The 26711-nt window shown below is 40.6% G+C and overlaps 1 protein-coding gene and 1 long non-coding RNA gene across 2 annotated transcripts; one reads left to right on the top strand and one right to left on the bottom strand.

The window, feature by feature from the left end:
• Nucleotides 1–6824: 6824 nt before the first annotated feature.
• LOC306698667 lies at nt 6825–14650 on the top strand. Its single transcript, XR_013767151.1, has 4 exons — nt 6825–6988; nt 9473–13391; nt 13879–13938; nt 14052–14650. It is a non-coding gene; the product is annotated as an uncharacterized lncRNA (long non-coding RNA).
• Nucleotides 14651–22338: 7688 nt separating this feature from the next.
• etfbkmt (electron transfer flavoprotein subunit beta lysine methyltransferase) lies at nt 22339–25322 on the bottom strand. Its single transcript, XM_079163404.1, has 3 exons — nt 24891–25322; nt 24680–24810; nt 22339–24398 (listed from the first exon to the last, which is right to left on the bottom strand). The coding sequence occupies exons 1-3, from the start codon at nt 25178–25180 to the stop codon at nt 24040–24042; spliced, it is 780 nt and encodes a 259-aa protein (XP_079019530.1). The 5' UTR covers nt 25181–25322; the 3' UTR covers nt 22339–24039.
• Between the last annotated feature and the right edge of the window lie 1389 nt (nt 25323–26711).

The raw sequence follows: 26711 nt of genomic DNA, 5'->3' as shown, positions 1-26711 counted from the left end.
CAGATGAAATAAAAACAAATGTATAATACTGCGATCGGTGAGGATGATTTCAAAACATCTCAGCTAAATGTGATTGACAGATACTGGGAGGGGGTGGGTGAGTAAAAAGAAGAAAACTTTCGTACAACAGAAAATGACCAAATAAAATATGTTGTAACGGAGACAATTTCATCATTTACACTTCGGCTCTATCATGGAAAGTACTCTGCAAAAGATTTATATGATCCATCTCATCTCGGGGGACTAGGCAGTGTGTCTAAGCTTCGTAATGCCGTCAGGGAAACCCTCACTATCCCAGGTTAACACCCTCCATGCCAACGCCACTGTACATTTTCCTAGGAATAGGGTTTTGGTCGATTGGTATTGACAAGCAATTTCAGATTGATCTAGTTGATAAGGGTGAATTTGCAGAGGAAAACGGCAATGTGTATCGATGTATTTTCTAATTATGCATATGAGAGCCAATTCAGGCCACCCAGCAAACTGGTGTGTTTGCTGGATGGCCCCAAGAAGCTCTGAAAACCCCCAGAGTTTCAAAACCTCTCCTCCTTGGAAAAGTGTCTGAAGAGTCTCGTATCACATCCATCGATCAGCTCAATGATTGGCTGACATCCAATAAGCCCCTGCTGGGGCCAATGACCCATTGTTCTTCAGGATCAGACACCTCTGCTCACAGCCACCTTCGTCCATCCCCCGCTCCCAGCACATTCCTCAAACCCCCTCACACAGACACAGACACAGATTCAATGCATGAAATGACCACTCTCTTAACTTCCTTAAGTTAATGTACTGTATCACACAATATCCATCATTAGGAGCGCTTTAAAACTTAAATTTCTCACAGGAGCTGTTTTCAACACCTGATGATGCTCGTTTTAGGATACACTATGCTCCTCACCCCGCCCACACACACATGTGTGGGTGGGGTGTAATAATATAATATAATATATATAATATAATAATTTAATAATTTAATATTTTATAATTTAATATATAATAAATATAATAATATAATAATAATATTTATTATTAATAATATTTATGCTTATAGTGACATAGTGGATTATCAAATAGTGGGTGACAGTTATGTACCGCTCCTGCGGTGTATAAATGTGGCGGATGAACCTCGTCGTATACCCACTCTGACTTATGACAAGCCACACTACACACCGCTCTCCAAAAAAGTTATTGATGGTATTGAGATCTCAAAAAAACTCGATCAGAACAAGTATATACCTTTTACATATGGAAAAGTGATTGTCAAGCTACTCTTCAGACCGGTAAAGCTCTAAAAAACGTAAAACAAATGTACGTCTAAAAAACGTAAAACAGCTGTTAAAAACCCAAGAGGCACCAAAAAGAAAGTCTGCCGTAGCAGAGCTCAGACCAAATGCTCCAAGATCTTGGCAAAAGTGCACTCTACACAGCCATCATTGAGTCCATCCTCTGCTCCTCCATCCGCCCTGCCGAGAGGGTGATTGGCTGCAATCTGCCATCCCTCCATGACTTGTTCGCTTCAAGGACCCTGAAGGGAGCAAGAAAGATTGTAGCCAACCCCTCTCACCCTGGACACAAACTGTTTGAGCCCCGTCCATCTGGCAGGAGGCTGCGGTCCATCAGGACCAAGACCTCACGCCACATGAACAGTTTTTTCCCATCTGCATTTGGGTTCATCAACAAAGCCCGGGACCCCCACTGACTCTGTCATCCCCAGGACAATTTCCTACCGATACACTCCCCTGCACATCCCTTCTATATTTCTATATTTAAATACACATTACACACATTTTTACATTACACTTACACTACACTTGTTTAAAGTACTGTTATCTGTTTGTCTGTGCACTATATTTTATATTTTATTGTACATTTTAATATGTTTCTATTTTTTGCACTGTGTTGTTTGTTTAATGTTATGCACTATCCACCATGTACAATTCCTTGTATGTGCAACATACTGTGGCAAAATAAACGGTTCTGATTCTGATTCTGATATATAGATCCTAAATAGGACTGATGTGTGAGTTCAAACTCCTGCTGGTAAACACAAGCACACATGTGTAAATTAGGCTGACAAAGCATGACTATCACCAAAGGAATGAATTGGTCATTAAATAACAATTGGGAATGATTCATGCTAATGTACTACCACAAAGAAGTCTTAAGTTCCAAGTGGTGCAACTGCCCCCAACCATCTTCCTCTTTGTTCACGAGCGGTTTACTCCACAGACTGAAAAGATTTGCAGCCTGGCTGTGTAACCGATACCCCTCCCAGTGTGAGTGAAGCACTGGAAGACGGCTTGTTCAGTAACCTCTGACCTATGAATGCACCCCCCAAAATCTACATCCGAGACTGTCTTAGCCTGCTTAGGGAAGCAAAAGCCAGAATAACTTAATAACACTAGCCACCGTCGTATAACTTATTTCAGGCTAAAATCGTCGGCCTTCCCGACTGACGAATATCAATGGATTTAGGTGTGTTTGTGCAATAGGTGTGGGAGGACTGGATGTACTCCAGGATGGACCCGCTCTAATGGGACACCGCTGGAAGAGGAACCCTGTGTGGTTGGGAACCTCGCTCGGTTATAAAGGCCCTATCACCCATGATTCAAATGCCAATCTGACCCCTATTGCTTCCTAATACACAACAGCTAATGTCTAAGCATTATAATCACACTGCAACATCATATAGGACACATGAGAAGAGCGTCAAAATCAATCTGAGTCAACCAAGTTAGTCAATCACAACAATACTTGAGCAACACCATCTTAACCTTAGCTTGTAACAGGAATTCCATTCAAATCACCTGTCTAATTTATTTACTACTGTCAGCCTATCCCAGGGGAAGATCTCTCTTACCGTTAGGAGACTACAAGGGCCTTACTAGAGATGAGCAACACTGGACTTTGGTTGTGTGGAGATATTTTATATCTCCTATATATTAGGATTGATAACATTGTACGTAGTATTATAGCAGCTTATGTGCATTCTCAACACAACTTATAAGTATATTTTCAATTTGTTGTAAGTTGAGCTTTGTGTGACCAGACGCACCCTGGGTGAACAGAGGTGTTTGGTTGACCCAGGGGTCAGCCCTGATAAATATTGAGACTTAGGTATGGGATGCCAGGGTTCTCCATTTCGCTATCTGACCTTTAGGTTCAAACATATATGGTTTATATTAGTTAACGTCCAATGTATGGATGGGGAGCCAGAAGGTTAAAGCTTACAAAAATGAATGTTATGGAAGAGTTCTACGTTAATCGGGAGAAGAGAGTGTCATTCACAAATCAATAAAGTCTTCAAAAGATTCAAAGTGGTCTTGTTCTGTTTATTTGCTTGCAAGGGAAGAACGCACCACAGCTACTCAGTCAGTAGTCTTGTGCTGAAAGCTTCAACGAAATACAACATTCAACATCCTTTTATACCTACAGAGGTTTACAGAAGTTACGCCCCAAATATGAGGTGTCCAGTCTGGTCTTATCTGGTTCATTCAGGCACGCTCAACTGTGAGTCGGTTGTGGTTTCCATGTTCCTGTTTTAAACTGCCCTTCCGAGAAACTGTTCCTGTTTCATGTCTTCATAAGAAAAACTGGTCTTCATGTGCTGACATCTGTGTCTTGCAGGTCCTGTTTTTACTTCTCTATTGTACTGAGATGTCACACTACGTTAGTTAAAAACTTTCCATGCTAATACATATTTTTACCATTACACGAATAATAAAAAATGATGTAAAAGATAATACAACATGTCAAATGTACCAAGCTCACAAAGAACCAAGTTTCCCTCCCGAAGCCAGAAGCCTCCAAAAAGCCTCGACCCCTTTGTTGTCTCCTCCTATATATACCCTTCTCCTTAGCGCTTTATGCAACCTCCTGGTCCATATAAGGTAGACAACAGATCATTCTTAAATCATTGGACAAAACAGTTTTCATAGTCTTATCACTTCTGACAGATTTATTTTGTGAGGTTAACACTTTCCTGCTAACCCCCCCTTTTTTGAAGGCGTCTGTCTAGCTCTCATTGAACAGGATGTCTCCTTAACTAAGACAATTGTTAGTTTCTGAAATTACAACCTTTCTCCTCTGCTGACTGTCAATCATCAGGTCAGAGTGAGTTTAAATCAAAGTTTATTTTTTTCATTAGCTTTAACATTCAGTCAACATTATAAGCACGTATGATACATTTTGATAAATGATAGAAAGTCACACATCAAAGCTAATCATCATTGAACCTTCCCTAAACAATATGGGATTACATGTAACGAGTATATTGATATCTGAAAACATAACATTCTTAGCTCGATATTAAACAATAGATCGTAACTCATCATAGACAATGGAAGGTAAAAAGAGGATAAGGATTACTTATCCTCTACTTGGCACGAATCACAGTAACAGACTAGTAAATTATACCATATTGGACCGGCTGAATATCTATTATCAGAATCATTATAACTGTGTTTTAACTGCTACTGTGTAAAGGGAATACTGCTGTTAAAAAGAACCTTATTTGTTTAAAGTGTTTGCAAACCAAATGTTATTGCACTTTTGTTCATATAGCAGTAGTTTTAAAATAAAAGTACGCAATACACTACTTTTTAATTCATTATTGAATTTTGTGCATAACAATGCGATAAATCGCAGAAAAATCATGCGATTAATCGTGATTAAAAATTGTAATCGTTGCCCAGCACTAATATATATACATACCACTGATATGAATGGCATACCACTCTGATTCAACGGCATATACCACTAATATGAACTTTCAAGCAGCACCTGCCTTCAGGAAACGGTGTGCCGTTGGAAAAGTACTGGCATACCACTCCAGGGATAGTTACATACTGCTGAACAACAGTAGCATTCCACTCCAGGGATAGTTACATACTGCTGAACAACAGTAGCATTCCACTCTAGGGATAGGCACATACTGCTGAACAACAGTAGCATTCCACTCTAGGGATCGGTACTGCTGAACAACAGTAGCATTCCACTCTAGGGATAGGTACTGCTGAACAACAGTAGCATTCCACTCTAGGGATAGGTACTGCTGAACAACAGTAGCATTCCACTCTAGGGATAGGTACATTCCGCTGAACAGTGGCATGCCATCGGCCACCTGTGCTTACACGTCGAAGCCTATAAGGTTATGCTATTAACCATCCTAAATTTAATTGAGAAAGTTAAAACACGGTAACCTCGATGCATGTGTGTTGGTGCATGTGTGTGTGTGTGGATGTACGTGTGTGTTGGTGCATGTGTGTGTGTGTGTGTGTGGATGTATGCGTGTGTGCTTATGTGTGAATGTGCGAGTGGGTGTGTGTGTGCGTGTGGGTGCATGCGTGTGTGTGGATGTAAATGTGTGTGTGGGTTTGGCCACTCACACAAGAGGAATGTGCGGTGTGCACCAAGAAGAACCATATGTGTGAATGCAGCCTGAAATAGACCTTGCTATGCTCGCCGGCCATAACACAAGGCTGGTGCAAAGTCAGATAAAGACGTGTCAGTACGTTCACATACTGAAGGCACTGTCTTACGAAGGCCCCAAGGCTTGTTGTGTCAGCCACAACGCTCTGGGGTCCTTCAAAGTTACATTTTTGTTTTTAGTCATTTTCTTTTATTGTTCTGCGAAGCAGCAATATGGTGCTTATTAACACCAACAGGTCATGGCAGTCCGTGTAGAAGGAACTCACAATTTCGCAGACTCTTCCAACAAAAGTTTGTGAAGATTTGAACTCATGTGGAGAATGCTTCCAACACGGACTCTGCTTGAAGAGCTGTGTTGAGTATTTCCCTCTTGCAAGAGAATTAAATTGAACAAAGACAACTTTGAATCATTTGAAGACTTTTATTTTAATTTGCGAATAACTCTCTCTTCTCCCGATTAACATAGACATTTTCCACAGCAAACGCTGAATTAAAATAGTATCAAGAACAGTGTAATAGAACTGCATCACAGTCTAGCTTGTTAACAAGTCATATACACATTTATAGTTAATTTGAACTGCATGAACTCACACATGAATGAAAACAATAAAGAGAGAGAGAACACCTTGAAAGAGGACTTGACTGCAGCGTCTGGCTGGTATCCTCAATCTCTGATGACGAGTGACGAGTGACTGTAAAACAAACAAAATAAAAACTTTGTTTTCAACACAATGTTCTGAACTTCTGGAAAGTTCTATGACATCCATAAACACACTTAAAATAAGCTTTTGGTGTGCAACTGTGGGTTCGCATGTGCCTCACATGTTAACATATTTTTGCAAAAAGCTAATACAACAATACCATACAGTTTAATAATCTGCAAAAATGTTCAGTAAACATTGGTCCCAAATTCATATATCATATGTGCCTTCTCTCATTTACGCTGCAAGCCACATACAAGTCCAGGGTGGCTAGGCGAAACCACAGCGCTGCACTGTCATCTGCTGGGCATAGGTAGAAATACACTTCTGAGGAAGTTTTATTATGATTAACAAAATCACAGAAATTCGTTGTATCATATATTAATGTTATTGAAAAGCGAAAACAATTCCCAGAAAAGGTTATTTTGACATCTGGCAAAGAGGTACAATTCCTCAGCGTTGAAGTCAACCCATTCACTCTTCAGGAACTCCTGCTGGAGGGCTTCCAGATAGAACCCACTGACCCCGCCTCCATTCCAAACCGCCTCTGCACATAACAAGGCCGGCGGTCTTCAGTGAGCAGCTCTGGTGGATGCGAAGAGAGGAGGGTCCTCCTCCAGCAGCTTACGTCACACATCATTGTTAAACAGAGGTGAGGCATAAGTGGTTGAGTCTCTCCAGGCTGGATGCATGTAGCTACTTGTAATGTTCGTCGAAAGCAACAGGGAGGAATTCTCTGTCCGCCGCTTGGCTTGTTGATTTTTTTTGAAAGTAATGAAAGACAGAAAAGAGAGAGCAGCGTCACTGCACGGATCTCCGGATGTTACGAACGTTCACGTTGAAGTCGGACCCTAAAAGTAAGTTAGCCAGCAGCTCAATAGTACAGCATGGTAGCGTGCGCGCGCGCGTGTGTGTGTGTGTGTGTGTGTTGAGATGATGATATTGCAGTGACTCGTAAAGACATTTGTATTTAAGTTATCTTACGTTAAACCCGCCTGTTGTTGCTGCACTGTTAGCGCGTTCCACATTAGCAACAGAGGCAGTTTCCCTGATTAAGTAAATTACTTGCATGCTTGTCAGTGACTCCACAGTGTCACGAGTTCTTTGATGGCCAAAGTTACGAGTTTCAGATCTGTGAGTCAAAAGGATGAGCAGCTTGCTGAGTGTAACCAAAGTACTTGTGTACTCTGCTGAAGTAGTAGAAGTAGTCATCATCAAAATAACTACTTGAGTAAGAGAACAAAAGTATTTGCTTAGAAAAAATGCTTAACTAGTAACTTAAGAAATGTTGAGCCTTTTTAAAGCTGGAATGAAGAATATCGCGAAACAGCACTTGTCTTCTAAATGATTTATTCTTGCAAGAAGAGGCACAGTTCTACAGAGACCACAAATGGTGTGTAGAAGTCACACAGAGTTATATAGAGAGAGGGCGGCTGTATACTGGAACACCGTACTCCAGGCCGTGGCAGTACAATGCTCTATCTTGGTAACCACAGACACAACCGCATATATGCGTTTTACCCTTAAGGCGTAGAACATTTGCATAGAAGTGCTTGTTATTCAACAGCAAGAAGAAGAGAATATGTGTGCATGCAGTCAGCTGCTGCATGGATCACAAGTTATTTTATGCAAGCTTGTGATAGTTTGAACAATAACAAGTTATGAAACTGGTTACTTATAAGATTTCCATTGCATCACAAATTACAAGGTGTCTGTTGTTTTAAAAAGTAAATGTAAAGAGTGTCAACATATAGATAAGTGTCCTTTTGATCATTCATCACATTCAAGTCTCCAATCACATGACGATGATACGATTAGAGAAGTGACCGCATCAGTCTCTTATCTATCTGAGGTATACTCATTCAGGCTGTGATGTTTCATCACCGATTTACTTTTTCACTTGAGGAAGACCACCTGTGGTTCAAATGTTTTATCACTCATGTCCACATGAAATTAAAACAGTTTGTCTTTTTCTTTACCGTTGTCTCTCTAAATGTTCACTTTAATATTTACATTATGACAGAAAGCAGGAATAGCAATAGCCTTGTTTTGAAGCATGACATACTGCGTGTAGGACATTAAACGTATTAGCATTGACGCAACAGACACACTCGCTCTGCATGGTTTTTGGATGTACTGACTTAAGACCACTTTTCACTTTTGCACTACTGCTGTTCGTTTGCAGCTCCTCCTGTATTTGGAAGTGAAACTGTCAACGTTGGGGGCCGCTCACGTGTCTAAAAATGTGTGTGTGTGGTGGTGGGGGGGTGGGGGGGGGGGGGGGGTGGGGGGGGCTTTCATCCTCTCCTACTGAGGCTTCAGCCATGCTGGTTTTAAGTGAGTCGTGGAGACACTGCTGGAGTAGGATAATCCATGTCCATCAGACCTGGGACCAGCAATTGGCTCTTTGCATGATCACCTGGAAAGTAGACGAGATCATGCCAAAAAACTGCGATCAAATTGAATGCTTTTCAGCAGCCTTCAAAGGACATAACAGGAAGTCGCAGAGATAGTTGCATCCTGTTAGATCGTGTGTGTGTGTGTGTGTGTGTGTGTGTGTGTGTGTGTGTGTGTGTGTGTGTGTGTGTGTGTGTGTGTGTGTGTGTGTGTGTGTGTGTGTGTGTGTGTGTGTGTGTGTGTGTGTGTGTGTGTGTGTGTGTGTGTGTGCGCATATACATGTTTATTGTTATGCGTGTATGTTTGTCTTTTGGAGTCTTTTGGTCTTTTGGGGGGGGGGGGGGGTTTAGTACTGAAAATATTTATTTTATTTTAAATATATGTATCATTATTTTTATCTATGCACACAGGTTGTCAAGGCATCATCGCAACAAATAATTATGAAATCTTAATATTGATCCAAATCATGATTTTGAATAGTGCTTGGTACACTTCCATTATGTTTCATTCATTCACAACGTTCCGTATCGCACACATGCTTGTAATCCTTTATCCATTTACAATAATAATATTATTCCACAACTTTATACCCAGGGATGCTTGTTCATGATTATAGTTTTGGTTACCTAAGATATGTTTTAATCGGTTTCAGTGATTCATAATTCTATTGGTAGGTGTCAGAGTTGCTACATTCTGTGAGGAAAGTGTAGAAGACTCAGTGGTTTTTGATGAATAGCATTACATTTTTGCATTGTTTGGCCAGGTGCTAGCAGAAGGAGCCTGCTAACATAATGTCTTTACAAACACAAGTCATGACCCTCGCAGCTTAAAAACAAAAAACAGGACTGTGCAACCACCTGATTGATCTGATTTTTATGTAAGATTGTGTACTAAACATTTTGCCACAGCTGTTTTGACAACGGTTTCATATTTTTGTCTTTCAGGAACGTTGCCTCCTTCACCTTTCACATCAACGGAGGACAACAATTATGTCTTTTGTATGGATCAATGGACAGTACCAACAGGTTGGACCACCTTCACAATCTACACAGGCTGCTTCTCAGTTTAGCCACGACACAATGAGGAATCAACAAACTGGTACTGCAAATACCTCAAACCAGTATATGACAGCAAATACAGGAGTCCGACCCCCACAAATTGCTAAATTCACTTACCACTATGGAGCACAGTCTAAAATACAGCCATCAAATTGGCAGACCTCAGCAGTTCCTCATCAGGTAGTTTCTTTTCAGCAGACAGCTGGAGGAAACAATTATGTGCAACACTCACCTACTAATTTGCAAAGTGGAAACCCTAGTTCGCAGGCCACTTGTGGACTTCAGCTACATTTTCATCAGAACTCTGCACAGAATTCATCGACCCAGGGTCCACCCAACGTGACGCCAGCAAACGTATACGCTCAGCAAGACATCTCGGCAAATTGGAACCAATCGGTTGGAGTTCATGGAAAACAACCAGTAAGGACACAGAATGCTAATATTGTGTCTGATCGCCGTCATTGTAGGGATCAGAATAGTTACAACTCAAATGGAGAGTCGATTAAACCTGTTCCTTCAACAGCTACCTCGCCTCAAGATGGACAGGTGGCTTATATTGGCACATTGTGGTCTATTGCTGCACACCAGAGACCGACTGCTCATAACAACAATCGCATACAAAACCGTACTCGGCATGGCTGCACCCCACCAAGTTATAATGAGGCTGTCGCTCAGTCTTTCAGAAACGACAGCAAAACAACAAACTCATCAAGTGGACACAATTTTTGCGTTTCCAGCACGAGTCAGATTTCTCAACAGTACTCGACAGATAATGGGGGCGAGGCCACCTCTTCCATTAACTCAAATTCATATAACGGGCAGTGTGAAACCAAACTTTCCTTGTCAAAGCCCAATGATTCTCCCTTAAATCCTGCTGTTGGTGCACAACAGGAAATGCTCAGATACCAAAATATCGCAAGAATTGAGGACTATCTACGTGAGCCGTTCACTGCTGGCTCAGATGGTCGACCGCAAGTGTATACTCGTTCACCTTCCGGACAAAAGCAAAATATGCAACCTGTGACATCAACTGTCACTGAAATATGTAATGCAAATGACGCCCAGTCCATACCACAATATTCTAGACATTCTTTGCCTAAAATAGCTCAGAGCGTAAATGTTCCACCTCAGCAAAGCTCTGTACCAAATGTCTTGGCAAAGCGAAATGGAATTGGAAATTTAAGTCGGGCAGCATTTTTTCCTGAAAACATCGGATCTTTAAGTGATACACCTCACCTGATGAAGTTGCTTGAGGACATTACACCATGGAAAAATGACATCCAATTGCCTGTAATCAAGGCAAATGACAGCTCCATTCACTCTCCTGGTCGCAGAGCTGTTGCTGTTGTGCAACCACTGTCACAGCAAAGCTACCAGGTTGCCAGCAAACAGACCAGTTCTAACCCCCAAGACTTGCTGCAAAAACAGTTATGTACAGTTGACGCAAGATCTAAAGTGGATATTGACACGCAAGTACACCAGCGTGTTGCACCAACTGCTCAACAATCCGTAGCCTTCAAAGCGCCAGTGAGCCAAAATGGTGATAAGGACAAAAGTGAGATGCCAATAGATACAAAGGGGGTTTTAGAGCTTTCCTCAGTCCCAACAACACCATGGACACCAGTCGCATTAATTAAGTATATACACGATTCTGAAAAAGCTCAGACGGAGTTAAAGGATTTTACAAAGTGTAGTGCTATATACAAATTATTGAGCTTGTTTTGGGACGGCGACCCTGAAAATTTGAAAGATGCGCTCAGGACAGGCACGTACAATACTTTAATGACTGATGTAAAACAATTCTGCAACAAACATGTCACGCTAAAGTCTGAAATTCTGTCACAAGTTAAGAGCTGCTTTGTGAAGCCTCTCAAAAGCTACCATGTCCTCAAAGATAAGGAAGTTTATTCAGAACTGCCCTACAAGTCATCATGGTTGAATGTTAATGAGCAGCTTGATGACATCGACAAAGAGTTTGACTTCCCGCAATCACTGAAGCAGCAGCATCATCTTCTTCGGCTCAAGAGTGACAGTCAGCCAGATCAGGTCGAGACAGACAACAGCATTTCTGCACAAAGTGTAAATGAGGTGTCAAACAAAATGTTGTCATCAATAGAGCTTAAACAAGTTGACCCAAGTGAAGAAAAACACGACGACTCTGTTGAAGCAACTTCAACACAAACTGCCTCTCCTAATAAAATGGAGAGCACTGATTCCAGTGACCCATACTCATTTAAAATCCAGGTTTTTCCTCCAGGAGATGCCAAAGTTATCTTTGAGCAAGCACAAAGCAAACTGCCAAGTATGGACATGGACTATCAGCCAGAAAGAGCAGTGGAGGGTGAGCTACCTGAGGTTATCGATGCCACATTGAGTAACTCAAAACTGGAGAACAACACATTCTGTCCAATAGAAGAGGTTTGCTGCATTGAAATGTGGAAGGAAAAGATTTTGGGGTTAAATGCCTCATTTTTGAGTAAATGCCAGTGCAATATCACGCAAAGTCATAAAGATATCACAGCAAAGACCCTTGACAAGGAAGTGATGGCAGTACAGGAGAAAGATACGTTCAGGTCTGACAGGAAATTCCACTCTGCTACAGAAGGAGACCATCAAGCGAAGGGTGGGGAGAGCGTCAACAATCAGGTTATGCAATTTCATTGGCCTGAGATATTCAATGTATTCAGTTACAACTTGGACTCTCCTGAAGATGAAGACCCAAAGAACATTGACCAGATAAGCATAGATAGTAGCCAGTCAAGCATCATATTAATAAGTGATGATGAAGAACATCTGCCCAGCAGTGAAAGTCAAATTCCCAACCAAATTCCAGACTTTGAAACTGATTCTGAACAAGCTATGGTGAAATTGACAGAAGGTGGTCAGTCAAGCTGTTCAGCCGAGAAAGGGACCAATACAATCTCCAGAAATGACATTGAAATTCAGTCTGACCCTGAAGTGGAATGTGTATCAGATCAGTTGAAATCTACAAATGTGGCTGAGTCATCATTGGAAACTGAAGAAGAACAAACTCAAATTAGTGCGACGGGTGTCCGACAGAAAATTTGGAGTGGTAAACGAAAGACATCAAGTTGTCCTGAAAGATTTTTACCAGTCTTGAAGAAATCAAAGACATGTGAATCCTTTGTTGATGTGAACTCAAAGCCTATCCTGGAGAGTGCTTCAAAATGTGGAACGGTTTTTGTTCATGCAACTGATGACAAACCTTCAGCCTCAAACGTTCAATCTGTAGAACTGGTTCTGTTTGGCTCAACAGTACAAGACAAGTGTGTTTTACTTGGCAGTAGAAAGAACCATATCTCCTCTCCAGAGGCTGCCTCTGATGCAGTACCAAGGCCTCCAAAATTTCTCACTGTGAAAATCAGTCCCTTGAAGACAAAGGCCATTAATACTGTGCGAACATGGAAATATTCAGTCAAAGGGCTTTGCAAAAAATGGAAGATTCGTTTTCCACCAGCTAAAATCAGGCCTGGAAGCAAACTAAAAGCACAGAAGTGTACTTTTGCCTCTTCATCTAAGTGGAGTCTCAAGAAAGCTGGTACGATTAGCCCCGCCGACACTGAAAAGCTGCCAGTTTCCTCTGAAATGAGGATCTTACGTGGAAAAAATAAGACCTGCCCGAGTTGGAGAAGGTCACTCACTGAAGAACTCAAATGTGATCAGGAGAGAAATAACGATGAAAATGGAAGAAATGCCAACAACGATGCCCTGAAGTTCACTGTCTTACCCGTTTCCTTTAACTTCGGATCCAATGGGATAAAGGAAACCAAGGATCCTGTTCCAGGTAAATCCTAATATTGAGATTAAAGTGGTGCTACAGCAATTTTCAGTATTCAGTAAAGTTCGGGGACTTGTGTGGTCAAAATTTAATGCAGCAGAGGCCGAGATTTACATGTTGGTTAGCTCCACGAACACTTCAGTCTACACTTCACACAATGCATCTCGATAGCATCTTTTGCTAGTCCCCGCTAGAAAAGACCAAAAGGGGAGCGGCTAGATTAAATCACATTAACCTACATCTAAAACTATTTGGTAGTACATTTTCCTCCACATAGTAAAGCCACAATGTTGACAGTTGTGAGCAGAAAAATTGTTTTTTTTATGTCGGCAAAAGGCAATATGTTAGATTGCAAAACTCCACTGCTTTGTCCAGATAAGTGAGCACAGACATCTTGAAGTTTTACCTTGTAAAAGGGGGTTCCTGTCCATAATTCAAGTGATTGTGTATTCTTTAATGCTTTGTTTTAAAGAAATATGTATTTCTTTTTCAGGAAAGCCTGATCTTGTTGAAGGAAAGGACAACAGCCACAACAAAACTGTCATGGAAAGAGGTAATGAATACAACTACAATTTATAAATTCATTATTATTTTGTATTTCTTTATTATTATTTGGACCGTGATTACAGTTTTTTTTTATAACTATATAAATGTACTGCTCCGTAGGTTCATGGTATCCAATTGCTGAGAACGAGTGTTCATTTATCCCTGCCACCCCCAAGACCTACAGCCTCTTTCATACGTTTCAGGAGAAATACATAAAGAAGATTCAGCCAAATGTGGATAAATAACATGACAGTTATTGTCATGTTATTTAGATTGTTACAGAAATGTCTTTGTGTTTTTGTACTGTACATTCAAGGACCCATTGGAAGTTTCCAATTTTGCCAACAGTTGGTAATGCATAAGGGTCAGGTGTTCTCATCAGTTTGTATGTAAAATTGTCATTTGTTTACATGACTATAAAAGCTTTCAAGTCTTCCACTTCAGATACAATTCCTAATGTCTCACAATATTTTACCTGAAAATGTAAGCCGTTTATTTTATATTTATATATATATTTTTCTACGTTAATATTTTTCTACAATATTTTCATCTTGGACATATTTCTTTTTTTTTAAATAATATTTTTCTACATTAATATTTTTCTACGTTGCAATAAGGCCCATAGAAGGGGCAGCATGAACAAGGATTAAAGGATGTATGACTGAGGCTGGTCAGTTGCTCTCAAGACCAACTCATTTTTGATCTGCAGTAAAGCTATTCACATCAAATTCTGAAGTCTGTCTTGTCTCTTTGTTTCTGTCTAACTTGTGTTCTTGAAGCCTACAAAGCAGTTCGATGCAGAATGTAACCCATCTGGCCCAGGGTGAGGAAAAGTTGAAGTGGGCTATCTAGGGCTATCGATTATATCTAAATGTTTAATTACATAAAAATGTCTTCTTCTGAGTTGTGCACTGTGGAGAATTTAAGAATTAAAAGCATTATTTAGTAGAATTTATAACACCCTTAGTGGTGAATAGAGGTGTCACAATAATAAAAGGTAAAATATGTTAGTCACAAAATATTTACTGAAGAATGAATTATGTTTGTAATATGTTTACATGAAGGATATTATATGTTACAGTATATTGACCTATTGAATGTATTGAAATCATGAATGCATAAACACTGGAGGATTTAAACACTGAAGAATAGCCATCAGGGAAAGTTAAGGAATTCAAGGCAAGGCTTTCCAGAGACATCAAAGGGGACATCAAAGGGGACACAGAGGTGCTGGACAGATGACCAACAGAGGGGGAGGAGAACCGGAGACAACTGATGAGGAGCAGACTGCCATAAAACAACAGAGAGGACTCCTGGGTAACACCATGCGGCCGCTGGACAGAGGGCAGGTCAGAGGTGATGTCAGAGGTGATGTCACAAGGAGTCCAGCCATTGAGATGAGCAGAGGATCGATGAAGGAGGCGTCAGAGCGATTGGAAGCCAATCACTGACCCCAGAAGACGGCCTTTGTGTTTTACGACAGATTTCGGACACTTTCCGACCATCAAAGGACATAAAAGGACTGTTTGCGAGGACGTTCGCTGGGCCATGGTAGTTCGCCTTGCAGGACCCGACTAGGTCGGGCCTGTGAGTGGAGTTGCACGTGGTCTCTGCTCTCGAGATGCATACTATCGATAGTGTATTATAGATTGTAATTGTCATCATCAGTTTACAGTCGTCATTGTTTAATTAAATACTGTTTTGAATTTGGACCGGATCAAGTTACTTTATGATGCGCCTGCGCAGAAAGAAGTAAACACAGCAGCGGTCTTGCGATTCCTCCAGTAGCTTCAGCCTCAACAGCACCAACGGTTATCGTGACCTGCTCAAGTTTCCCACCCGTTTGAAATCCTACTCCCCCACACATCTGCTCCTCGGCTCGCTCGGCATCCTGTTGCACCATGCACACAATAGAGATGTGGTCTCTGCAAAAGGTGAACTTTTTTTACCTGTGCTTTAAAGCTTACAAGGTCAAGGCTACCAAAAGGGCACATATATTTTGCCTTGGTGATTTGAATAACATGACAACAGTAGAAACATTTATCAGATTATGGATATGACTATAGGTCGATACATTTTAAGACAAACACATTTTCCTTCCACACTTACATGTGACATCTGCATACTGAAAACTGTTGTGGCAATTTATCATGTTCTTTAGATATAACTTGTATCGCTTAACCCTGAACATATATGCGGACGGCGCCATCCAAACTCACCAAACCCAAATAAGTGTTATATCGAAGGTATTTTCATGTCTGGCTTGTTGTAGTGTCCTCCTGATCTCACTACATAACCCTCTTCCACGGAGACAGCAGCACATACCAAGGCTGGGACCTTGGCCTTGGTGGACGGAGAAGGTGGACGCCTTTCTCATGGTTAGACCTCCAAACCATCCATGGGGAAAGAGTTTTATCCATTTAGCTGAATTATTCTAAGTGTCTGTTCAATGAATACTTAAAGACATTTGAGAGTTTTCTCATCACGTTTATTTCTCACAGGGAAATTAAGAAGATTAATTTCCACCACAACAACTAATGTGTGAATATAGTGTGTTTTTAAGGGTTTAACACATAACCCATTTGATTTAGTAATGATTAATGGTAATGTGACTGAACTGTGATACAAAAAAAATACAATAATCCAACTATGAAAAAGGGACACAAGGATATGAATTATTCTCTAAAGTAAAATCTCTGTTTTCAGCACACGTCTGGGATCCTCGGCTCCACTCCACCTACCGAGTGGATGTTGTGACTCCAGCTATCTTGGGAATACGTGTGTATGTTATGATTGAGATGCTGAGCTTTTGTTCTCATGCACTGTGTCCTTGATGCAGAAACACAAGAAGGGAGACAAGGCGTTACTCTCCATCCACACCCTCAGAGGGTTAATGAACACACAGAAGGGAGTTGGTACTCCTTTTACTCTGTGCTCCATGGAAGGTCAAGAAGCACTAAATTATCAGATGCCTGGAGTCACAATTGGGGCGCCCCAGAACAGTTAACCATGAACTATCTATCTGTGACATACAGTTCCTCTTTTGATGTTTCATGCTTTTTTACGGTGAAGCTACCATAATTTATTTTTACGGTATCTTACCGTATACTGGATTACGTTATGTGATGCTAGGATAACTGGGTTCTACGGTGATTTTACGGTATATGCCACAATGTTACCGTTTATTTACAAAGGGTAATACAACCCAATACTTTTGCATTTAATTCCCAACAAATAAAAGAATAACAACAGACATTCAATACATAATTGTTGCAGTTTAATACATGTTCTCAAGACAAATAATAAAGGGACATTTGTATTACATAACAAAACCCACAATGTACTGCATGTTTAGAAGAAAACAAATACAATCATAAAATCTTTAATGACTTAACTGAACTCATGAGGATAACCTCAGACCAGTAGCGCCGAGATCGAAAAGTGGCCGATGGTATGCTACTGTTGTTCAGTGGTAGGTACTATCCCAAGAGTGGTATGCTACTGTTGTTCAGTGGTAGGTACTATCCCAAGAGTGGTATGCTACTGTTGTTCAGTAGTAGGTACCTATCCCAAGAGTGGTATGCTACGTGTTCAGTGGTACTATCCCAAGAGTGGTATGCTACGTGTTCAGTGGTAGGTACTATCCCAAGAGTGGTATGCTACGTGTTCAGTGGTAGGTACTATCCCAAGAGTGGTATGCTACTGTTGTTCAGTAGTAGGTACCTATCCCAAGAGTGGTATGCTACTGTTGTTCAGTAGTAGGTACCTATCCCAAGAGTGGTATGCTACTGTTGTTCAGTAGTAGGTACCTATCCCAAGAGTGGTTTGCTACTGTTGTTCAGCAGTATGTACCTATCCTAAGATTGGTATGCTACTTATTCAGTGGGAAGCAGTACATGCGAAGCTTCTCTACTAGCTGTACACCAGACAGGTTTGGCTAGCTGGATGCAGTCATGCTAATAACTTACTTAGCTTTTTAAAACAACCGGGACAGATCCAGCATGGACCGTTACGGGAGTGAGGGCACACCGGGGCACACATGGAGAACTCTGTCAAGCTACATATTAGGCAAAGTGAACATCTTTTCTTCTACATAGTTGTCCTCAGTCTCATCTGCTTAACTTGGTCATGGAGGAATGTAACATTTAATTGAGATGGTAAATTAACAGTGAAAACTCACCATAGCTTAATTTAACATCAGTATTCCTAATTACACTTCATGTTTACTTCTCCTGATCTTTACCTCCCTATAACAAGGTCCATAGGGGCATCTCAACAAATAAACATGTTCTATTATTATATTTTATATATATAGATATATACTGTACTCTATATATCTATATATGTATGTGTGTGTTTTATATTATACTGAATATTATTATATGATATATATATATACTGTATATATATATATATATATTTTCTTGTCCTTGTTTGACCTGCCAAGGGATTGCAGATGCAAATTAGCTTAAACTGCAATCTGGTACAGTGCATTGAATGGTGACATTTATGGTAAAACTGTACATGGTCCCTTTTAAATAAATAAAAATAAATAAATTATACTGAATTCCCTGAGGGTTTTTATCAAAGTGTTATTTACTGCTTTTTTTCGTGTTGGAATAAAGGTTCAATATTTAACTGCAAAGTAGTAATGCGTGATTGATATTGGGATATTTGCTGAAATTGATGGCCCTACCTAGAACATTTTCTACCAGCCCCCACTGAGTGGCATACCACCCCAGGGATAGGTACCTCTACGGAAGGTCAAGAAGCACTAAATTATCAGATGCAGTCACAATTGGGGTATAATTTATTATAACTCCCCCGACACAACTCAGTTAAATTGATGTCTTTAACGTGAAGCGTGATAAAGCTACTAAAGTGATCTTATTCCCTAAGCAACTGGTGAAATAGAATTACATTTTGTAAATTTGATTTCTAAGTTTATTATTTCAGTAATTGCCTGTCTGTTGCACAGACATTCATCAATTATAATCCTCTTTTAGGCCTGATTGTTATTATCGGCAGTTGCTTATAGCAATAGCAATATCATGTATCAATTAGTGCCTAGCATAGCCTACCTGGCAATTGAGGATGGCCCATATGAAGGTATTCTTGAAGACCATCGTTTCTGTTTTTTATGATCTTGGTAGTGTTTAGGACACATTTAATTTGTGTTTCATTGCCCTACATGTCCAGTGAATTGATACATTTTCTGGTGATGATTGTCTAAAGGTAATATGTTGAGTTGACTTTTGAGAGAATGAGACATTCACACCCCATTTCAATGGGGTGTGAATGTCTCACAATGCAAAATATCTTAGGGAGTCTGCATTAATCAGAAACTACTATATACGTTTAGCTGAGTGGATTTGCTGAAGTTTCATTCCTCTAGTCAAAACCTTGTAATGGTGAAAAATATAATAACAACTATGTGCCCTTGCGGTGAACCCGAAACGTACGTGTCATCTATCAAGGAGACAGCTAATGGAGGAGTAGCAGAACAATTGACTGGAAATAACAGTCTACGCTCATTATTTTTACCTGATATGGAGTAAAGAAAGTGTGCAGTAATGAGGAATTTGTGGTTGAAGCATCTTTCTTACCTTGAATGTATCGAAACTGAGGAAGACCAGCTGCATACAACTGATAAGCCCTTGTGAGTGCAGGCTCCTTTGAGAGATAGCTTGCTGCTGTGATTCAGTTAAACCATTCAGACCACACTATATTCACACTAGTTCTCCGTATGCCAAGTATGTGAGTTTTAAACATTTAGATATAATTAAACATTTAGATATAATCGATGGTGCTATTATGAACTCCAACACTCTCACCTTGATTGGCCAAATTGCAGCTGCGTCCTAGTGTCCCGCTATTTGTATTCATTGTAATATGTCAAAGGGATTCTCTCCTCAGTAAAATTTCCCTTGCAGCAAAAGAATACTTGCAGTTTATATAATTCCCAGCAAACCCAACAACTGTTATTAACTTAAGTGTTTTCACATAGTATCGTAACATCAGATCACTAAAGGTGCTAGTGAAAAGGCAGGGCGGAACACTCCTCTGTGCTGTGATCTAATGTTTTAGTCAGTGTCATGTCATCATGTTGATCATTTATTTAACTCTTGGAGGTTACTCCATTTTACATACTTTCTTAACAGAGGGATTAAAGCGGACACAAATCAGGCAATCACAAGCTCCACATCCATTATTGAAATGCAAAATATATACTGTTTATTTATATGCAAAAATGTGAAAAAATAGCTGAAATACAAATTCAGTAGACCAAGTAGGGAGGCTACCATTTTACATTGCCTGTTATACTAATCATAAACACTCCGTGTAGACTTTTGGTTCTTATTTTGTTGACAGATAACAAGAAGTGATGAATTAATCAGCACTTGGTATGTGATGTGTTCTATGCCACATGCCCAATAGGATTTTCTGTATGCTCACTACAAACCAATATTACAAACATATTAATTATACTTTACTTCTGTTCAGCGTTGTAAAAATAACAAATGCAATGAGTAAAAAGCAACAAAACATTGGTCCTAAAAACATGATGTGTGCTTCAACGAATTGCACTTGCATTAGTCACATGCCTAAAACTGAACTTTTTTGCGCATACATGAGAGGACAGGTGCCCGTAGCTGTGTGCGTGTGTGTGTGTGTGTGTGTGTGTGTGTGTGAAACGTATTGCATATGTGGTATATTTCATGCGGCAGTGATGTTGAAGTGATGATCGAAGGAAGCTCCGCGGACACTGTTCTTGATATTATAATGAAGTTTATTACAAACAAGCAACACATGTCATACAGTCGGCTAGCGCGACCGGAGAGTCTCAGCCAATTCAAAATGACTCTAAAGTGCGGAGAATCCTCAGTCTCCTTATATCCAGCTGATGCCCATCCCCTGAGGTTAGAGAAGATAACTCACAAGGAGCGTAGCATGTTGGCCGCTCTAGGACCCCTAATAAACATGTCTCGGACATGGGCCCCTGGTCTTCCTCGCACCCTGCTCCGATAATAAGGAACATCTGGACATGTTATCAGGGTGCATAAATTAAGGACCTGGCTCCTACATTCCCTATATCTGCTCCATGCAAAGGACAGAGTTCATGCCTTCTACACTCCATATATCTGCTCCATGCAAAGGACATGAGTTCAAACACTTATGCTGTTTAATGTGTAGGCGGAAAATACACCACACATATAAATTGGGGAATGTGCCCCCCTGCATTAGTCACACGCCTAAAACTGAACTCTTTTGCGCATACATGAGAGGACAGGTGCCCGTAGGTGTGTGTGTGTGTGTCTGTGTGCGTGTGTGTTTGTGTGTGTGTGTGTGTGTGTGTGTGTGAAACGTATTGCATCATTAATCATTAATGTGTCCCCCTGCATTAGTCACATGCCTAAAACTGAACTTTTTTGCGCATACATGAGAGGACAGGTGCCCGTAGGTGTGTGTGTGTGTGTGCGCGTGCGTGTGTGTGCTGTTAATGCATATTGGTGTGTCCTTTAGAGGAGGGAGAACACGGGGGAGAATGTCCATGCTGATCCTGTAGGCTGGGGCAGGGGTTTTAACGACTCATTCACACACGTCGTTTTAAACACTCCTCCATTGTGTGAATGGCTTGCAGCCCCAAGCCTGTCTTTCAGACTGTGGAGAGGCTAACAGGCCACTTTGTAAAGACATCAGTCTCTTGAAACACGTTTGTTTTAGAAAAAATGGTAACAAAATAATCAACTTTAGTGGATACCTTAAGTTTTATTTTTGGCACTGTATTAATTAATTTAAATGGCTACCAAGAAGGCAGGAGAGCAACGTGTATTTTAGAATCTAAAAGAATGGAAGAAAATACAAAAACAACCAGGGTTAAATTAAGAATATAATACTTAAGTACCTAAATACTTAATAAGATTCTTTCTTTTCAGTTTTAGTTCACTAAAAACTGATTTGTCATCAGCCTTTCCAAAATACTTGCCTGACCGGTTTGCACAAGCACTGGATGTAAATCAACTTTTCAATATACTAGTGTGCTCAGTCTACACTTGGATTCACATTACAGTAAAAAGATCCACACTTGTACTGTAAGGAATGACAGAGGTCCATGGTTGGCTGCTACATAATGACACAAGTTCCCTCTTAGATAGCATGGAGCGACATCCAGGAGGTATTGTGAAAACACAATGACAGCCAATTATAATATATGGTTTTGGCTGTAGTGTAGTTTTTTATTCCTTGCCTACATTGAAGTAATGATTTTGTTTTCATTAATACAATATATGTCACAAGAAGTATTTATTGGCGAAAAGTGAACGCATATTTGAGGGCTGTCAAATGATGCAGCATTGTCAAAATCAGAATCAGCATCAAAATCAGCATCAGCTTTAATGGCCAAGTAACTGCATTCAATGGACATGCACAATAAAGCTGAACAAAGATAAACAAATAGTAAATAGTAAATAATTTGACTACTATAATAAACATTTGGTTAATGCGTATAGGGATAATGAAATAAATAAATTCTTTGTAAATATAAATCGACAACAGTTCTGTTCTAAACAGTAATACAGTAACAATGGAACTGAGAGTATTGTCAACTGAAAGTACAAATTTGCCTCAGAGGGCTTTACAATATGTACAAATACGACATCCTCTGACCCTTGACCCTCACATCGGAACAGAAAAAACTCCCCAAAAAAAACCTTTAACGGGGAGAAAAGAGGAAGAAACCTTAGAGAGAGCAACAGAGGAGGATCCTTTATCAGGATGGACAGAAGTGTGATAGATGTCATGTGTACAGAATGACCAACATAACAGAATTATAACTTATTAAATGCATATGACAGAAATTATTCATATAATGAGAGTAGTAAGCAGAAGGAAAAATTGCACTTTACTGTATGTGCGAGGGCTGCACAATTAATCGATTTTTTAATCGCGATCACGATTTGCAGGAAACAGAACCGCAATGAGCGATTTAGTAAACGTCCCAAAGGCAGGAAACTGTATAGCTATCCATGACGTAGACTCATCTGGGAAGATCAGGGTTCAGATACAAAGACAAACACAGGGGAAAATGGGGGTAATGGTGGAGAAGAAGCCCTCATTTTCTAAATCTGTTTAATAATGATGGCAAAGGGGGAAAAACAAGCAAGAACAAATAGATGACTGCCTTTGATTAAAAAGTTTCTTTCAGTTTCTCCGTCGTTGGTATTTGTTATGTCACTCCTACATGTTTTGTCACGTTTGCGCTTCCTCAAACCTTTTATTGCTGTGAACCTACACACTGCCTGAGTCACCCATGCACCACAGCATGACAAAGACAAGAGAGAGGAGAGCAGTTCCTAGTAGGTCTCCGAGGGCTGTGAGGTAGGGTATTGAGTAACTGTCGGGGTCTTTACTCCTCCGCCATAGACAGTGGACCATACAGTCGGCTGCACACAGCAGGGAAAAGACCTAAGAGACAGACCCGAGTGATATTGTGAAACAGTGAGGAGGCATGTCCTTGATTTATGCGCCCTGTGACATGTCCAGATGTCTTATATTATCGGAGCAGGCATACGAGGAGGGGCCGGATGCCCATGTCTGAGACATGTTTTTGCTTGGGGGTCCTGTAGATGACGGCATGTTACTCTCCCTCTCTGAATCAAAGTTAAATTTAGTTTATTATGTACTGATTTTAAGATGTAACAACGTTAGGTTTAGTCACTTCCTATTGAGTCCTACAAATGCTTTGGCTGCATAAAAAATCCCCTTCAAAATAAAAGCACAATATATTTTTTTTCCAGGCAAAGGCCCGCGAGTGGGTCGCAACCCACCAGTTGAGAATCACTGCTTTAATACACATCAAAGAGATGCACTTTGTCCCGTCCAGCTGGAGATAGCATTCACATCAATGTTTAGTTATCCAGTATATATGGACATTTACTTAAGATAAGAAAGAACATGTGTTACAGTAATGCAAACACTGCTGACAAAGAAATATAGGTTCAAGCTATAGAGAAGTGACAAAGTTCATAAAATTAGTTTTTCTCCGACACAGGTCAGTACATGTGACATATTTGTCACATTCAAACAAGAAAGCACATATAGGATCCTCTCAGGTCCTCAAGAGTTCAGGACGATAGCACCAAACACTGCTGCAGGTCAGACCATAGTTCTCCTCTCTGACAGACTCAGGCAGCTCAAACTGAGCCAGCTGACGCAAGAGTCTTCGGATGCAGTGTTCCTCAAACTGGGCTCTTCCTGGATCTCCGATCAGGACTTTGGTGCCGTGGTTGTTGATGCAGTGGTCCAGCCAGCTGTGGAGGCTGGTGGCGAGGGCCTCGTCGTAGAACATGTCACCCAGGAGGATCAGGTCAAAGCGTTTGGGTGGTGAGCCAATCATGTTGTTAGTCAGACAAACAGGCGGCTCCAGGCCGTTCAGCTCACAGTTTATGTGGGTCGCAATGGCTGCAACTGTAACACAAACAGGTTAAAACGTTACCTTCTATTGCACTGACTAACCAAACAATTGTATGTTTGAGTCTAATGTACCTACAAAAAAAGACACTCTGTTGGACTCTTTGCATTTTGAGTTTAGAACTTTGTTTTTCTGTCGTTAAAAGATCCATGACTGAGCGTGGTGATAACAGGGGCCCAACAGCACATTGACCCTATGACAATGCAGTGTCTCTGCATTTAGTGGCTGTATTGCTGTTGTTGATGTAACATTGGATAAAATAAATATAGATGCATACCAGTGTCAATGTCATTGGCAACTACATGAGCAGCACCACATAGTTTTGCAGCGATGGCTGAGGCTCCACAGCCGCTCCCCAAATCCAGAACAGTTTTACCCCGACACACTGCAGGGTTATCCAGGAGATATCTGCACAGAGGTGCCACTATAAGAGACAGCAGTACCGCACACACATAAAACATTTGTTTATTGTGGGGCTAAAATAATACCTGGAGAGTGCCTGTCCTCCTGGCCAGTATATGGCCCAGTACGGGTCATCAAAAGGCCAGAGCTCTGGTTTTTCACTCCAAAATCTGCAGTTTGGGGTGAACAGCCTTAGTTTGAACTCTGGGGTCAAACTCTGCTCCCCCACTATCTCCGTGTTCTCTAAAATAAATCTGCGGATATACTCAGACGGACCGCTGATAGAGGAACACCTATGCATGTTTGTCTGTTTAAACGCTTTGATAAACACTTTAATATTACGAGTTTGGGGCGTTAAAAGACCCAACATGATCATACCCTTAGCAAACGGTTAGCTGCTTAGCTAACTAGCGTCGTTGCTAGTTGCTATAAAGTAACCGCATAGCTGCTGTTGGTGTCAGTAGAGAGTAACACCTCCATACATTACAATACTGACGGGTAAGAGATCACACACTCCTCGGACTGCTCAACGGAGAGTCGTGGGACTATTTAAGGTCGTTTTCTACACGGATGCAAAATAATGTCGGACGTAAGTTCCATCGTCCCCCTGAAAACAAAGCACACAATCTACGTTCCGCTTAAAGAACGGTTCCTACACAGTAACGTTACGTCACAGTGTGTTGTGCGATGCAGCGGCTTGGAGCCCGAGACGAATTCCCCGTGGGACAATTAAGTAAAGTCTATCTTATTTTATATGATGATAAATATATCTGTTAACTGAAACACCCCCCCCCCCCAGCTATTCTTATATTAGATGAGTAACAGTAGTATACACAACAAGCTAGGATAGGCATAATATAGCCATATTGATGTATATTCATATTTCATTAAAAGACAATGAAAAGCAGAACAGCCCCTCCTTTATTTTATTTTACAATCTTCATCAGCATAATGTGACCAGTCAAACAATTGTTTTGATCTAATTATGCCATTAACAACCTAAGATTTTTGTCTTAATATTCACAAACACAAGAAGAAGAAAACCAAAACCAGACACAGATTCAATCCAACATGAGACCTGGACACACAAGGGGAGAAAAACATAAAACGGAAAAAAGTCAAATAAACTATAAACAGCATTATGTATTGTGCATCAAACTGAAGCATGGCACCGAGTTTCCAGAGGGGTCCTGAGAGGTGATAGTGAACATTAATCTTGAATTTAAGAGTCTATTGTAGGTTCTAAAATGTGAAAACGACACTGTGTGTGTGTGTGTGTGTGTGTGTGTGTGTGTGTGTGTGTGTGTGTGTGTGTGTGTGTGTGTCATACGCTACACACTGTTTGTCTGGTGACGGTACTGGCCTGAGGCTGTTACAGCACCCCTTATGTTCTCATCTTGTGTAAAGGTATTGCTTTTTGATGGAGGAGGTGGAGGAGACTTAATGGTCACTTTTCTTCCTGACATTGTAGTAACCCAGAGCTGACCCCTGTGGCCGGAACCAGCACACTTACAGATCTGCTTAGGGATTGTTTTTATAGACGGCGGCTGTCTTTCAGGGTCGGTGGAGGTAGCGACTTGATTTCAAATGGGAATTGCAACCTCGAGCCTCCGGTCTATGAGTCCGTGTGGCAAGAGTGACAATGTGTTCACAGTCTGCAGATGAAGGATATCAGATATACACCAACCTGTGTTCGTTATTTTCAAGTTGTTCAGCCATCTTTTTATAGTGTCACATATGATTTGCTAGTTCCACAGGCCTGAAATCTAACACTTAAAAAGCAATTTAAAGTTCTGGGCTGCTGAAAAAGATGATTTAGGCTACATGACTGCTCTCTGCACTAAATTGGTAAGATATTACATTTTCAGAAAATACACGTTATTATTTCTAACCAAGACTTTTCTCAT

The sequence above is a fragment of the Pholis gunnellus genome, assembly GCF_910591455.1.
Source record: "Pholis gunnellus genome assembly, chromosome: 7".
Classification (NCBI taxonomy): Eukaryota; Metazoa; Chordata; class Actinopteri; order Perciformes; family Pholidae; genus Pholis; species Pholis gunnellus.
Note: the sequence above shows the minus strand (reverse complement) of the source record. Positions and strands in the feature narration are given on the sequence as shown.

Excerpts from the sequence above, each read along its gene's own strand:
- etfbkmt (XM_079163404.1), bottom strand. The coding sequence starts at position 25,180 with ATGATCATGTTGGGTCTTTTAACGCCCCAAACTCGTAATATTAAAGTG. Across the intron at positions 24,811-24,890 it reads GGAGGACAGGCACTCTCCAG|ATATCTCCTGGATAACCCTG; the intron begins GTATTATTTTAG and ends ACCTCTGTGCAG. Across the intron at positions 24,399-24,679 it reads TGCCAATGACATTGACACTG|TTGCAGCCATTGCGACCCAC; the intron begins GTATGCATCTAT and ends TTTGTGTTACAG.